At 44.4% G+C, this 16,357-nt stretch overlaps 1 protein-coding gene and 1 pseudogene across 8 annotated transcripts in view; one reads left to right on the forward strand and one right to left on the reverse strand.

The window, feature by feature from the left end:
* LOC115166926 (gamma-tubulin complex component 4-like) overlaps positions 1-4,381 on the forward strand; it is a 23,721-nt pseudogene extending 19,340 nt beyond the window's left edge.
* LOC115166925 (TP53-binding protein 1) overlaps positions 4,371-16,357 on the reverse strand; it is a 43,123-nt gene continuing 31,136 nt past the window's right edge. For all 8 annotated transcript variants that reach the window (XM_029720860.1, XM_029720862.1, XM_029720861.1 and 5 more), the window contains 8 exons: positions 14,994-15,385; positions 14,200-14,523; positions 13,089-13,247; positions 10,272-10,460; positions 9,482-9,576; positions 7,112-7,308; positions 5,186-5,322; positions 4,371-4,825 (listed from right to left, as the gene is read on the reverse strand). In XM_029720860.1, coding sequence (XP_029576720.1) covers positions 4,635-4,825; positions 5,186-5,322; positions 7,112-7,308; positions 9,482-9,576; positions 10,272-10,460; positions 13,089-13,247; positions 14,200-14,523; positions 14,994-15,385 — 1,684 coding nt within the window. In that variant the 3' untranslated portion in view covers positions 4,371-4,634. The remainder of the gene's footprint in view (positions 4,826-5,185; positions 5,323-7,111; positions 7,309-9,481; positions 9,577-10,271; positions 10,461-13,088; positions 13,248-14,199; positions 14,524-14,993; positions 15,386-16,357) is intronic.

Below are 16,357 nucleotides of genomic sequence, written 5' to 3' on the forward strand. Positions count from 1 at the left end.
ATGACACTACACTACACCCTGGGCAGGTAGGGACCTGATTAAGAACTACATTGATTGAAATGTTGCTGCACTAAATATCTGAGAGCGTTGTGCTATTTTCTTCACATGACACTACATGCTCCCTTCAAAAGAGGCTTTCAGGTTGAGGTGCACCCCTCAATGCAGATCAGCTCCCCCTCTACCAATCCTAACCTTAAACAATCTTGGGGAACAGAGCCGGTCCTGCCCTCCCTGGGGCCCTAAGCAACATTCTGCTAAGGGCCCATCCTACCTGACCTGTAAACCATTTGCCATTGCTACAGTCACACCTGACACCCCAGTGCTCCCACAACAATCCTCCCCCCTTTAAAACAGTTTGCTCCATCTGTCAGTCTAAGAATAAGTGGACCTCGACAGAACAGAATGAGGTATAAACAACAATATTTAATGAATTTATTTTCTTTAGAATCTTAAGATAATTGAACATTAACATAAATAAGAAATTGTAGAAAATAATTAAATATAACACTGAGCTTTGGCTCTGCTGCCTGGTAATTAGTCCAGTCCTCACAATATTATACAATTAGCTTTGTCTATACAATGTAAACATAAGCCTATAGGCTATGGCTGCAGCTATATGTCTCAAAATAGTAATATAAAACCTATCCATCTGTGTGATTAACTTTGGTTCCCTCTGCAGCCTGGGCATTTTCAGCATCAGCATGGACACCAGTCTATCTGGACTGTCTGGAAGAAATTGAGAAAGTATGTCACATAGTTATGTAAGCAGTCATTTACACAAATGCACTTCTGCCATACAATCTTAAAATGTTACTAAGTGTCCAAACATTTGAATTAAAATCTTACCATCAAAATATTCCTCTTCTGCACATTCTTGAGGCACAGTCATCATAGGACATGTGTTTCCCCACGTCATGGTTTATGCTCATGATGACCAGACCACCCAAACGTTCCTATGACATGGAAGATGGAAGACCTCAGGTAGCTTTTGATGAGCTTTTATTTTGAAAAGCTCCTCTCTGCCGATGTTACTGGTAGGGTGACTGCAATTCTTAGGGCTATCCAAAGGTTAGGATAGAGTTCCTCCAGGTTGTTCTCACAGAGAAAGGAGAGCAGCTCAAAGGTAGTCATCTGATGGCAGATCAGATGAATCTCGTGTGCCAGATCCACTCCACTGATGTCACAGTCATCTCTGAAGGTTGGAGTGTTTTCAACTTCCATGCACTGAGCCTTTAAAGATTCTGAGAGGCAGTGCTGAAGTTCAGCAGCACTCCATATTTGGTTTTCACCTGGTTGAGTGTTTCAAATCTCTCATCCGTGGATGTCACAGCAGAGTCGACCACAAGGTTTTTCAGTGCATCAGTCACTGGTTCATCAGGAGCATCATAGCTGAAATGCCTCTTGCTGTTTCTGTCTCTTCTCTTTCAGAACAGCCTCCACATTCATTTCTACACAAATGCTTTTGGCTGTTGTCTGGGCCTCAGAGAATCCAGTTTCCCGGTATGTCGTGAGGGAGGCCTTTGCATTTGAGATTAAATTCACTGCGATATCCAACTGCATTGAGGCGGATTGGAGGAGCTTGTTTACCTTGTTTGTCATTGTCAGTATCTCACACCGTACAACACAGCAAATCAACAAGCGGTAAGATCCAACTTCCTCTGCAAGTGCTCGTGCCTCCACATTGGCCGCAGGATCGTTGATCATCTGTCTGGCTTCCAGTAATGCCTCCCAAACCTCAGAAGCCTGATACCTGATTGCATGAACACTTTGGAGCCTACTTTCACATCTTGTCACTCGGTTATGTTCACGTGTTTCTTCAAAACACTCCATCTTTGTTAGCCAGCTGAAAATAAGGTGAAGATGTTTTGCACATGCCCAAATATTTAGAGTATGTGCTCCACATGGGATGAACACGACTAGCTTTACTCCTTGGTGCCTTAGATGATTTTCCTTAACGGGGTCAAATTTTGCCAGTAATTCAACCTCTTTTAGGAAGTTTCCTTTATCTGGTTGGAAGAGTTTGTCTGATGAACCACAGAATGCTAGGTTTCTTTCAGCCAGAGACTGAGTGATACTTATTAAATGTGTAAGGACATCACGCCATCTTTCTTTCAGCCTCAAATTGTCATTAGTATCTGGTCAAGAGTCTGTCCCCGACTTAGGCGCAGATCAAGTTCTCTCCACTTAATCATGTTGTTTGTGTGTTCAGCACTACCCTCATGGTGTTTCAGAATGGTGTTGATATTTGACCAGTCATTCACGCCTTCCTTTATTATTTTGTAGTCTTTACTAAAAAAATAGCTTACAGCAAAAACAATGCACAGCGTTGTTTTTGATTATGAAAGCCAGCTCCTGGTAATCTTTTCCCCATTTGACAGCTGTCTCTGTAATAAGCCTGAATGGAAACCTCTTCTAGACTTGTCTTTAGGGTAAGAAAAATCCAGTCCTGGTTTGAATGGACCTCAGCGCACTAACTCAGTCCTCATAAAGTCTGTTTAGACTGGGGGCCAATCTGCTGGGTCATTTGGTGGAGCAGCAACTGTTCTATTATGGTCTGAGCTGCACTTGCTGAAGACGGCTGTACTGGGTCTGTGTTAGTACTTGCTGAAGACTGCTGTACTGGGTCTGTGTTAGTACTTGCTGAAGATGGCTGTACTGGGTCTGTGTTAGTATTTGCTGAAGACTGCTGTACTGGGTCTGTGTTAGTACTTGCTGAAGACGGCTGTACTGGGTCTGTGTTAGTACTTGCTGAAGACGGCTGTACTGGGTCTGTGTTAGTATTTGCTGAAGACTGCTGTACTGGGTCTGTGTTAGTACTTGCTGAAGACGGCTGTACTGGGTCTGTGTTGGTACTTGCTGAAGACGGCTGTACTGGGTCTGTGTTAGTATTTGCTGAAGACGGCTGTACTGGGTCTGTGTTAGTATTTGCTGAAGACGGCTGTACTGGGTCTGTGTTGGTACTTACTGAGGACGGCTGTACTGGGTCTGTGTTGGTACTTACTGAGGACGGCTGTACTGGGTCTGTGTTAGTACTTGCTGAGGACGGCTATACTGGGTCTGTGTTAGTACTTGCTGAGGACGGCTATACTGGGTCTGTGTTAGTACTTACTGAGGACGGCTGTACTGGGTCAGTGTTTGCTGAAGACGGCTGTACTGGGTCTGTGTTAGTACTTACTGAGGACGGCTGTACTGGGTCAGTATTTGCTGAAGACGGCTGTACTGGGTTTGTTAATTCTGGCTGAGGCTGGATGTGGATCAACTGAGTCTGTGCTTGTCCAGGCTGATGATCCAGCATCTCCTCTACTGACAAACTTAAGCATAGCACCTGTAAATTATAGATAACAATACTATTATTAATTTTATCAGCGGCATCAGGCCCATTCAAACCGGATTCCCCAGATTTCCTTTTTATAAATTTTTTTAAATATAAAATACTATTTATACTATGGCTTGGCTAAATACTTGGTTATTATTACTGAGAGATGTGCATCCATATTGCCCAGTATGCCTAGCTAATCAACTTTTAAATTCCAATATACACATCAATAGTCAATGTCAATCTATTGCTTTCCATCTTGCATTAGTCCAGAGTTGTAACCTTAACTGAGAGACTAGATAATCATTGTCTTGTTTTAAAATGATGCACTGCCCAGCAAGGTTAGCAAGACAGACAGAGAGAGATGCACATCAACTTAACGTTACTGTTATTTGCTGACATGAAACTTGGAGGAGAGCACACAAGTTTACCTGATTGCTGATCCCGCAATTCACTCATGGTGTTTTCTCCTTTCGTGACCAGAAGGATGGTTCCACTTCATCCTCTCATCCAAGTTGTAAACATTGACACCCGCTTTGACACGAGGGGAAGGCGGGGCCCATGCACAATTTGCGTAGTGAGGGTATCGGGCTGCCCGGCTCTGGTGGGGAAAATGCAAAACTGACCCAAGATCAGCGTCTAGGGGGAACTTAACCCTACACACCCCTCAAAACTGATACCTGTATTTTGCCTTCATTCGCAGTTTCTGATTGGGAGAGAAAATGGAGGATGATTTCCAGATGAGGTCTTGAGTAACAAGCATTCCAGACCATTTATCTTCAAGTCGGATGGAAGGACTTAAATCAGTATGTTGTTGCATAACCCCATTGTCCTGAAACATCTTTGATACAGAATATTCATTGAAACGAAGAGAGTATGGTTCCTCTGGCCTGGTCCCAGCTCTGTATGAGTTGGCTATACAGCACAAACTGATTTGAGAACAGGCTGTTTCAATCAGATACAAGCTCTGTTACTTACCCTATTGTATACATTGTAAATACTGTATTATTAATGTGTGTGCCTTTTCATGAAGAAACAGACAAATAAACCATCATTAAAATGAAAGTCAGTTTATTATTCCATAAAAACAGACAGGTTAAAACTATATACAGTAGCATGCAATAGAACTGATACAATACATTTAACATGGTTGACAGTGTGTATGTAGGTACAAGTTGCTCCTAAGCAATGACACAGGGTCAGGTATCATCCCTCAATGGTTATGATTGCGAGTTGGGAAACTGATCCCAGATCTGAGGATAAGGGCATCTTCTACCTACAATAAACCTTTGTGCGCGAAGGGAGGCTCGGATTAGGATTAGGATGAGGATGTGTAGTCATGATGATATTGGGGGTTGCTATGGTATCCCAGGCGCTCCCCACAGATCAGACTGTGGATTAGCCACTCGGGCGACACCATGGGTACTTCCTGTGATGTCACACTCTTCAGAACCAGTGGCGGACAGGTGCGGTCTGTGACCACCACGTCAAACTTGCCCACAGGAATGTCTGTTAACGCAAACATAAGACACATTATGAAAGCAGACATCCAGAACATGCATTTGTCTCTACTCATGGTCATCTTTTTGGCTTTTACTCTAGAATGTTACCTAGTGATCATCTTGAACTACTTGTCGCGTAGGGATCAAGATTAGAAACATTAGCTTGACAATAATGTAACAAACAGAGGGGGTGGGTGTAACACAGGAGAACAGAAAGTGGAAAAGGTGGATTGAACCCGTGACCTTCAGGGTTAATAAGTGTTACCATACAGACACACCAACATGTTTTTTGATAGTTAATTTTCAAGCACAGTGCTAGATCATGATTAGTAATGGGACAGGCGAGCATGTATTGTACTGTACATACCAGAGCTGTCCTTTTCTGCTTGGTGCTGTCTCACAGAGGAAGCTCCACTCATCATCAGCAGCTCAGACCACAGCTCCGCCGGCTCCTCAAATACCAACAGGACCCGCAGGGCCTTAAACGGGCTGCAGCGCGGATGCCTGATCAAAATAAACAAAAGCACTCAATGCATTCCCCTCAGCACCAGATTCATTCTTGAAGTGTTTTGTTCACTTTGAATGCATGACTCTTGAGGTGTTGCACTCTCTATAGCCACTGTGGTTATTTGTTTTGACCTGCTGGTCATCTAGGAACGGTTCAACATCTGGCACAAGTACTCTTAAAATCTCAACCTGGTACATCCAGAAGAGGACTGGCCACCCCTCAGAGCCTGGTTTCTTCATAGGTTCCTGCCTTTCCAGGAAGTTTTTCCTAGCCACTGTGCTTGTACATTGCTTGCTCTTAGGGGTTTTAGGCTGGGTATCTGTAAAGCACTTTGTGATAACTGCTATTGTTAAAAGGGTTTTATAAAATGTGTTTGATTGATAGACTGTGGATGCCATTATAATAGTAGACTACCAGTGTTTACATTTGTATCACTTGAGAGGGCCGACTTAAAGTGCCTGCATTAATATTCCTATATATTTTTTTATTTCACCTTTATTTAACCAGGTCGGCAAGTTGAGAACAAGTTCTCATTTACAATTGCGACCTGGCCAAGATAAAGCAATGCAGTTCGACACATACAACAACACAGAGTTACACATGGAGTAAAACAAACATACAGTCAATAATACAGTAGAAAAATAAGTCTATATACAATGTGAGCAAATGAGGTGAGATAAGGGAGGTAAAGGCAAAACAGGCCATGGTGGCAAAGTAAATACAATATAGCAAGTAAAACACAGGAATGGTAGATTTGCAGTGGATGAATGTGCAAAGTAGAAATAGAAATAATGGGGCGCAAAGGAGCTAAATAAATAAATAAATAAATACAGTAGGGGAAGAGGTAGTTGTTTGGGCTAAATTAGAGATGGGCTATGTACAGGTGCAGTGATCTGTGAGCTGCTCTGACAGCTGGTGCTTAAAGCTAGTGAGGGAGATAAGTGTTTCCAGTTTCAGAGATTTTTGTAGTTCGTTCCAGTCATTGGCAGCAGAGAACTGGAAGGAGAGACGGCCAAAGGAGGAATTGGCTTTGGGGATGACCAGAGAGATATACCTGCTGGAGCGCGTGCTACAGGTGGGTGCTGCTATGGTGACCAGTGAGCTGAGATAAGGTGGGGCTTTACCTAGCAGGGTCTTGTAGATGACCCGGAGCCAGTGGGTTTGGCGATGAGTATGAAGCGAGGGCCAACCAACGAGTGCGTACAGGTCGCAGTGGTGGGTAGTATATGGGGCTTTGGTGACAAAACAGATGGCACTGTGATAGACTGCATCCAGTTTATTGAGTAGGGTATTGGAGGCTATTTTGTAAATGACATCGCCGAAGTCGAGGATCGGTAGGATGGTCAGTTTTACGAAGGTATGTTTGGCAGCATGAGTAAAGGATGCTTTGTTGCGAAATAGGAAGCCAATTCTAGATTTAACTTTGGATTGGAGATGATTGATGTGAGTCTGGAAGGAGAGCTTACAGTCTAACCAGACACCTAAGTATTTGTAGTTGTCCACATATTCTAAGTCAGAACCGTCCAGAGCAGTGATGCTGGATGGGCCGGCAGGTGCAGGCAGCGATCGGTTGAAGAGCATGCATTTAGTTTTACTTGTATTTAAGAGCAGTTGGAGGCCACGGAAGGAGAGTTGTATGGCATTGAAGCTTGTCTGGAGGGTTGTTAACACAGTGTCCAAAGAAGGGCCAGAAGTATACAGAATGGTGTCGTCTGCGTAGAGGTGGATATGATAGGGACAGGTGTAGTCTGACAATTTTTGGATATAAACAACTACAATCCCCACCATTCCACTATGCGCTCGTCAGGGCCCACTCCGGCGGGCAGCAGGTAGTTCCTGTAGTTGAGCAGCTTTCCCTCCTTGCAACAGTCCCTCACCCAGATGTGAGACACACACGGCACGCCACTGGCCACACACAGCAGGTACTTCCTGGTTCGGCTATGCTGGTCGGTGATCAGCAGGCTCTGATAGGCCGCCTTGCACTGCGGAGGAAGGGAATCACAAGAGGGGACACTTCAGGATGGGCAATATTAGAAATTGAATATGTAGAACAAAAGCTAAACATTGCATTATTTTACTGGAGCAATTGAGGGAAGAACTGCTGAAATGGAACTTGAACCAGGGACCCTTTGTTTACAGAGCAAGTGCACTACCTCCTGTGACATACAGTTCAAGTCAGAAGTTTACATACACCTTAGCCAAATACATTTAACTCAGTTTTCCCGACATTTAATCCTAGTAAAAAATCCCAGTCTTAGGTCAGTTAGGATCACCACTTTATTTTAAGAATGTGAAATGTCAGAATAATAGTAGAGAAAATGATTTATTTCAGCTTTTATTTGATCACATTCCCAGTAGGTCAGAAGTTTACATGCTACCAAAAACGAATTGAGTGTATTGCCTTTAAATTGTTTAACTTGGGTCAAACGTTTCGGGTAGCCTTCCACAAGCTTCCCACAATAAGTTGGGGGAATTTGGCCCATTCCTCCTGACAGAGCTGGTGTAACTGAGTCAGGTTTGTAGGCCTCCTTGCTCGCACGCTCTTTTACAGTTCCGCCCACAAATTTTCTATGGGATTGAGGTCAGGGCATTGTGATGGCCACTCCAATACCTTGACTTTGTTGTCCTTAAGCATTTTTTGCCACAACTTTGGAAGTATGGACAATGACCCCAAGCATTTGGAAGACCTATTTGAGACCAAGCTTTAACTTCATGACTGATGTCTTGATGTTGCTTCAATATATCCACATAATTTTCCTGCCTCATGATGCCATCTATTTTGTGAAGTGCACCAGTCCCTCCTGCAGCAAAGCACCCCCACAACATGATGCTGCCACCCCCGTGCTTCACGGTTGGGATGGTGTTCTTCGGCTTGCAAGCCTCCCCCTTTTTCCTCCTAACATAATGATGGTCATTATGGCCAAACAGTTATATTTTTGTTTCATCAGACCAGAGGACATTTCTTTAAAAAGTACAATCTTTTTCCCCATATGCAGTTGCAAACCGTAGTCTGGCTTTTTTTTAATGGGAGTTTTGGAGCAGTGGCTTCTTCATTTTTACATTTACATTTTAGTCATTTAGCAGATGCTCTTATCCAGAGCGACTTACAGTAGTGAATGCATACATTTCATTTTTTTTTTTTTTTGTACTGGCCCCCCGTGGGAATCGAACCCACAACCCTGGCGTTGCAAACACCATGCTCTACCAACTCTACGAACTGAGCCACAGGGAGGCCAGTCATTCTTCCTTGCTGAGCGGCCTTTCAGGTTATGTCGATATAGGGCTCGTTTTAATGTGGATATAGATACTTTTGTACCCGTTTCCTCCAGCATCTTCACAAGGTCCTTTGCTGTTGTTCTGGGATTGATTTGCACTTCTCTCACCAAAGTACGTTCATCTCTAGAAGACAGAACACGTCTCCTTCCTGAGCGGTATGACGGCTGCGTGGTCCCATGGTGTTTATACTTGCGTACTATTGTTTGTACAGATGAACGTGGTACCTTCAGGCAGAAATTGCTCCCAAGGATGAACCAGATTTGTGGAGGTCGACAATTTTTTTTCTTCTGAGGTCTTTGCTGATTTCTTTTGATTTCCCCATGATGTCAAGCAAAGAGGCACTGAGTTTGAAGGTAGGCCTTGAAATACATCCACAGGTACACCTCCAATTGACTCAAATTATGTCAATTAGCCTATAAGAAGCTTCTAAAGCCATGACATCATTTTCTGGAATTTTCCAAGCTGTTTAAATGCACAGTCAACTTAGTGTATGTAAACTTCTGACCCACTGGAATTGTGATACAGTGAATAAGTGAAATAATTTGTCTGTAAACAATTGTTGGAAAAATTACTTGTGTCATGCACAAAGTCGATGTCCTAACCGATTTGCCAAAACTATAGTTTGTTAACAAGAAATTTGTGGTGTGGTTGAAAAACAAGTTTTAATGACTCCAACCTAAGTGTATGTAAACTTCCAACTTCAACTGTAGGTGCAGAGGATGTAGTGTGCCTACATAAAGTAATGCCTCCCTACTGTCGCTTCTCTCTCCATATCCCATGAGAACTGACATGGCTGTAGAAGTGTGCTCATAGAAATAGAATTGCAGTGAAATGAGAGGCTTTGTCCCTTCTAGTAATTCTATGGGTGTTCCATGTCACCTGTTCCTCATTGAAGTCGTGGAGGATGAAGCCTGCTCCGGCCTCCAGCTGGGTCTCAGTGTAGCGTTTGTGATAGGGGGCCGTCTGCACATACTCTATTGGAGGGAAAGGACAACATAAAACATAACATACACAATCATAGAGAGATATTTAGATAAACAAAAAAAGGATGTCGGTGTGTCTTAAATTAATTAAATACATTTCATTGAGGCTGCACAGATCACTGTGGAAGACCTTTGCCTAAAACTAACCAGATTCCTGGGCAGAATTCTTACTTGAGATCCACACGCTCGGTACATTTTTTCTTGCAAGTTTCCCATTGACATCAATTAATTATTAACACCAAAGTCTCAAAGTTAGGATTCCGCCGATTTATGAATATCTGTCAAACTTTAATATTGGAATGGACAACAATTTAGAGACCCCATAATAATTAAAATATAAATGTGGGTCTCCCCCAAAAAGTCAAAGATTTCAATGTTGTGCACCCCCAAAAGACAATGTATCATTTGAAAACTGGAATGAACTATCCCTTTAAGGGGTGTTCCACTGTCTGGGACTACACAAGGGTCCCATCCAGAATCGACCCCTAGACCCTATGCTTTATGCACGTGGAGATCTGACTGGATTTGAGAGGTGTTTGCAATTTGATAGTACTGTACCTCCACCCTGTCCTCTGATAAGCAATATGGTGAAACTCCATCTGGCCTATACCAATCAAATCCTCTCCCATCTTCACAAGGACGTAGGGTTTAGGGGTAGATTTGGGATTGGGCCATAGCCTTCTCACCCTCCTCGCCATCGCTTATTGGCTGGTTGGTCTGGCGGTCGCTCTCTGATGATGCGGTCAGCATGAAGGCAAAGCCCAGGAAGAGAGATGCACTCTGGGGCAGCGGGCCGTGAGTCTCCGCCAGGTCACTATGGTCCCAGGGCAGGTCGGTGCCACTGCCTGAGGTGTTACACACACCAACCCGCTGACCTGTGGAGAGACATGAATGGATGGACACATACAGACACCCAATCAGACACATACACAGAGAGAGAAATGAGAGAAATAGAGACAGCAGAAATTAGAAACACCAATGAAACAGCTGGAATGATGTATTTCAAGAAAGAAAAGGTCTATGAAGAAAAAGAGCTTCATAACAGACTGAGGAAGAACACAAACCCCACCGGTGCTGTAAAACATGAGGTTCAGCCCTTCAAACAACTAAAGGAAAACAGGTTTGACTTGACACTTCTCTCAATGTCATGAAACATTGTCTGCCGTCACTCAAAACAGGTTTCTGGGATCCGTGCGTGGTTCAAAGGGGGGAAAGGTTTATGGAAAGACACCCCTCTAAGCAAATATCCAGTGGATAATATAAAAACACACCTTTACCTGTTTCCTTCACACATGTGGACCAACACCAAGTCTATTAGTAGTTATTCACATACCAACTCAGCCTAAGGTCCTCTGTCGCTCCGTTGGTAAAGCATGGCACTTGCAACGCCAGGATAGTGGTTTCAATTCCCAGGACCACCCGTTTTAAAAAATATATAGATTTTTATTTAACCTTTTATTTAACTAGGAAAGTCAGTTAATAACAAATTCTTATTTACAATGACGGCCTAGGAACAGTGGGTTAACTGCCTTGTTCATGGGCAGAACGACAGATTTTTACCTTGTCAGCTCAGGGATTCGATCTTGCAACCTTTCGGTTATTAGTCCAACACTAACCACCAGGCTACCTGCCACCCCGTACGTAAAATGTATGCAGTATGCACGCACGACTAAGTGGCTTTGGATAAAAGCGTCTGCTAAATGGCATATATTATTATATTATAAGGAGGGTGGTGGTTGCAGTGCACTGTGGCAGTCAAAAATGTCTGTGGGTCTGAATACAAACTCAACGGCTTTATGACTGGTTATATACTGTAATCTCTATAGAGAGCTAGCAATACTAAGAATGCTCTTTACAGAAAGTCATTTCAAATATCCAAATCTTTATTAAAAAAGGTTTATGTTAAAAAAAACATTACATTTTCAATGTGTGCCCTGCTCTTATAGTTCATAATTACATTCAGAATTAAAAACTACCAATACTGACTAAAACCAATTGTATTAATAGTTAAAATGTACATTGCAGCAGTCTAAAAATTCTGCACCCCACTGAGACCAATTATGTTAATCAATATAGAAATACATTTCTAGAATGTATAAAATGCCTCCACCTATCCAAACCATCACCAGGGCTGTCAGTCCACTGTTCTGGGGTCAGGTCTGTGCGGTTTGCTCAGTGATCTATGCTCTGAGGTTGAGGTTAGGGCTGTGGCTTAGTGTTACATACTGGGGTTGAGGTTAGGGCTGTGGCTTAGTGTTAAATAGACTGGGGTTGAGGTTAGGGCTGTGGCTTAGTATTAAAAAGACTGGGGTTGAGGTTAGGGCTGTGGCTTAGTATTAAAAAGACTGGGGTTGAGGTTAGGGCTGTGACTTAGTGTTAAATAGACTGGGGTTGAGGTTAGGGCTGTGGCTTAGTGTTAAAAAGACTGGGGTTGAGGTTAGGGCTGTGGCTTAGTATTAAAAAGACTGGGGTTGAGGTTAGGGCTGTGGCTTAGTATTAAAAAGACTGGGGTTGAGGTTAGGGCTGTGGCTTAGTATTAAAAAGACTGGGGTTGAGGTTAGGGCTGTGGCTTAGTATTAAAAAGACTGGGGTTGAGGTTAGGGCTGTGGCTTAGTATTAAAAAGACTGGGGTTGAGGTTAGGGCTGTGGCTTAGTATTAAAAAGACTGGGGTTGAGGTTAGGGCTGTGGCTTAGTATTAAAAAGACTGGGGTTGAGGTTAGGGCTGTGGCTTAGTATTAAAAAGACTGGGGTTGAGGTTAGGGCTGTGGCTTAGTATTAAAAAGACTGGGGTTGAGGTTAGGGCTGTGGCTTAGTGTTAAAAAGACTGGGGTTGAGGTTAGGGCTGTGGCTTAGTATTAAAAAGACTGGGGTTGAGGTTAGGGCTGTGGCTTAGTATTAAAAAGACTGGGGTTGAGGTTAGGGCTGTGGCTTAGTATTAAAAAGACTGGGGTTGAGGTTAGGGCTGTGGCTTAGTATTAAAAAGACTGGGGTTGAGGTTAGGGCTGTGGCTTAGTATTAAAAAGACTGGGGTTGAGGTTAGGGCTGTGGCTTAGTATTAAAAAGACTGGGGTTGAGGTTAGGGCTGTGGCTTAGTATTAAAAAGACTTGGGTTGAGGTTAGGGCTGTGGCTTAGTATTAAAAAGACTGGGGTTGAGGTTAGGGCTGTGGCTTAGTATTAAAAAGACTGGGGTTGAGGTTAGGGCTGTGGCTTAGTGTTAAAAAGACTGGGGTTGAGGTTAGGGCTGTGGCTTAGTATTAAAAAGACTGGGGTTGAGGTTAGGGCTGTGGCTTAGTATTAAAAAGACTGGGGTTGAGGTTAGGGCTGTGGCTTAGTGTTAAAAAGACTGAGGTTGAGGTTAGGCATTTTAGGTTTTGGGTTGACATTTAAGTTGAACCTAAATGTTAGAGGTTACAGTTGAGAATTCAGGCTTGGACACAGAGGTTAGGTGTAGGGTCAGGGTTCAGGTATGGTGTCAAGGTTAGGGTGACTAGGTCTCCGTACCGGCTCTGGCTCCCCCTCCCCCTCTGCGGCCTCGCTTAGCCGGAGTCCTGTCCCTGTCCTCAGAGCTGATCAGCTTCCTCTTCCCAGAGGGGCCAGGGGTGAGGGGGCTGGCCCCCCCTGTGATCCCCCTGCGTCTCCTCTTCCCCTCCACCAGGTTATCTGTGGAGGACAGCGCCATACAATGTACTCATTAGATCTCTACTTCAATCTGTGGGGGCGGGCACAGCAATGTCACACGTCATCACACTTGACACGGAAATGACACTAACATTTAACCCAACTTCTGTTTGATGAAACACTCTAGCAGATTCTTCCTGTATGAAGGAATCACGGTTTTCACAGAGACTTGGGAGTCTTTATCAAGCTATGTGAAACGTAGAGATGACTCAACTCAAACTTAAGAGTAATGTAATATATTTCCTTATTGGGCAGTGCTTACATTATACCATTTTAACATTATCATGCCAAGCCAACCCAGACTGTACTGTTTTTATTTAACCGGGTAAGTTGACTGAAAACACATTCTCATTTACAGCAATGACCTGGGGAATAGTGGAGATGAATGAGCCAATTGGAAGCTGGGGATGATTAGGTGGTCAGAGGGTCAGATTGGGAATTTAGCCAGGACACCGGGGTTAACACCCCTACTCTTACGATAAGTGCAATGGGATCTTTTAGTGACCACAGAGAGTCAGGACACCCGTTTACCGTCCCATCCGAAAAACTGCACCCTACACAGGGCAATGTCCCCAATCACTGCCCTGGGGCATTGGGATATTTTTTATTATTTTGTTAGACCAGAGAAAAGAGTGCCTCCTACTGGCCCTCCAACACCACTTCCAGCAGCATCTGGTCTCCCATCCAGGGACCACCCAGGACCAACCCTGCTTAGCTCCAGAAGCAAGCCAGCAGTGGGATGCTACTGTGCTAGGTCCAATCATTTAGTTTCACATTGTCCTTTCCAGAAGAGTTCTAGCAAATATTGTGTTAGCGTAACCAGGCCAGTGCAGTACAGCTCAGCTCAGTGTGGAAAGGGTACTTGTGGTTCTCGCCAGGGCACGGCTATATGGTTCTCACTCAGTCAATCCTCAAAGCTTTGTGGTCGTCTTACCCAGGCTGATGTCAGAGGCCTTGGCCAGGGGTGTGACAGGCTCGTAGGGCCCCAGGCCGTACTGTTCTCTCAGCCTGTTGCCCTGCTCCATGGTCAGGATGACAGAACTGCGGCTGTACCACTGCATCTCTACAGCTGTAGTGGCTGTAGTCTGGCCCTCCCTCTCTACAGCTGTAGTGGCTGTAGTCTGGCCCTCCCTCTCTACAGCTGTAGTGGCTGTAGTCTGACCCTCCCTCTCTACAGCTGTAGTGGCTGTAGTCTGGCCCTGCTTCTCCACACTGTAGAACAAGTCCTCGCCCTCCTTCTTGTAGTCCTTCACTCGACCTGGGGAGACAAGGCAAAGACAGAGAAGGGTTGAAAAGCAGTCAAATTTGCATCATATCAGCTACATGGAGAAAAACAACAGTCAATTGAAGAGAGACTACAGTACACTGATGTTAACACTCCACTGAAGATCCATTACATTTGTAGAGTCAGGGTCACCAATGTGCCGGAGCACCAAAACACCAAACCAATCATATGCTTTTAAATCCATGTCAGGGATTGTTCAAGTGGAAACTTTGGGAGTGTAAACAATCTGTCCTCTCTCTTCCCCTTCTCATGCTGCGTTCAAAACAACTGGGAACGAGGGAAAAAAACGAGCTTGGACTGGGAAAAATGGATTTGAACGGTCATTCCAACTCAGGAACTCAGGTCTCTTTCTAGAGCTCCGACTTTCCGACCTGAAGATCACTGACGTCATGATTTGACCTCATATTTTTCAGAGTTCCCAGTTGTTTTGAACGCGGAATCACCTGTGCTGAAGTACTCGTCCTCCAGCAGTGCCGTGACCTCAGTGTTCAGGGGGATGGGGTCGCACAGCAGGATGTCCTTGCCCGTGACCTCGCACTCATAGCTGTCATCGAAGAGCAGCCGGTAACGCCCCTCGCCCAGGTCCTTGGTGATGCGGCCTGAGTAGAAGTAGCCATTGCTGGACCACTTGGCCACCACGCGAAGCCCCACGAAGCTGCTCCCAGCTGGGCTGACTTCATCTTGGGAAGTGGTGGTGAGGAGAGACGTGGAGGAGTGGCTGGGGACCGCTGGGCTCTCTGGGATGCGCGGGGTGGGACACAGGCGGGTGTAGGACTCATCCTCGGAGGAGGACAGGGGTTGGCCGCGGGCATTGGCACGCGGGACGCCGGCACCCCTGGGAGAGTCAATAGGACAAAGAGCACCATCAACATTTTGAACATTACAGACAGATATGTTTAGAAACGTTATGTAAAGAATAGATCAGTGTTACTCCTCCAGCGGAACAGACCAGTCATGTTCTATATACTGTATATTTATTCCAGTAGTGCTTTAAAGTTTGGGTTCCTTATAGTCAATAAGAAACATACATGTTAGACAGGGACAGCTGTGTTGCATTGAGATGATTAGTGAAGACAGGAAAAAGAGACAGCTGTGTTACATTGAGATGATTAGTGAAGACAGGAAAAGGAGACAGCTGTGCTACATTGAGATGATTAGCGAAGACAGGAAAAAGAGACAGCTGTGTTACATTGAGATGATTAGCGAAGACAGGAAAAGGAGACAGCTGTGCTACATTGAGATGATTAGTGAAGACAGGAAAAGGAGACAGCTGTGTTGCATTGAGATGATTAGTGAAGACAGGAAAAGGAGACAGCTGTGCTGCATTGAGATGATTAGCGAAGACAGGAAAAGGAGACAGCTGTGCTGCATTGAGATGATTAGCGAAGACAGGAAAAGGAGACAGCTGTGTTACATTGAGATGATTAGCGAAGACAGGAAAAGGAGACAGCTGTGTTGCATTGAGATGATTAGTGAAGACAGGACAAGGAGACAGCTGTGCTGCATTGAGATGATTAGTGAAGACAGGAAAAGGAGACAGCTGTGTTGCATTGAGATGATTAGTGAAGACAGGAAAAGGAGACAGCTGTGCTGCATTGAGATGATTAGTGAAGACAGGAAAAGGAGACAGCTGTGTTACATTGAGATGATTAGCGAAGACAGGAAAAGGAGACAGCTGTGTTACATTGAGATGATTAGCGAAGACAGGAAAAGGAGACAGCTGTGCTGCATTGAGATGATTAGTGAAGACAGGAAAAGGATAATGTCAGCAGGGACAGTGTGGGATTGGAGAGACAGTAACACTGGT

The sequence above is a fragment of the Salmo trutta genome, chromosome 29, assembly GCF_901001165.1.
Source record: "Salmo trutta chromosome 29, fSalTru1.1, whole genome shotgun sequence".
Lineage (NCBI taxonomy): Eukaryota > Metazoa > Chordata > Actinopteri > Salmoniformes > Salmonidae > Salmo > Salmo trutta.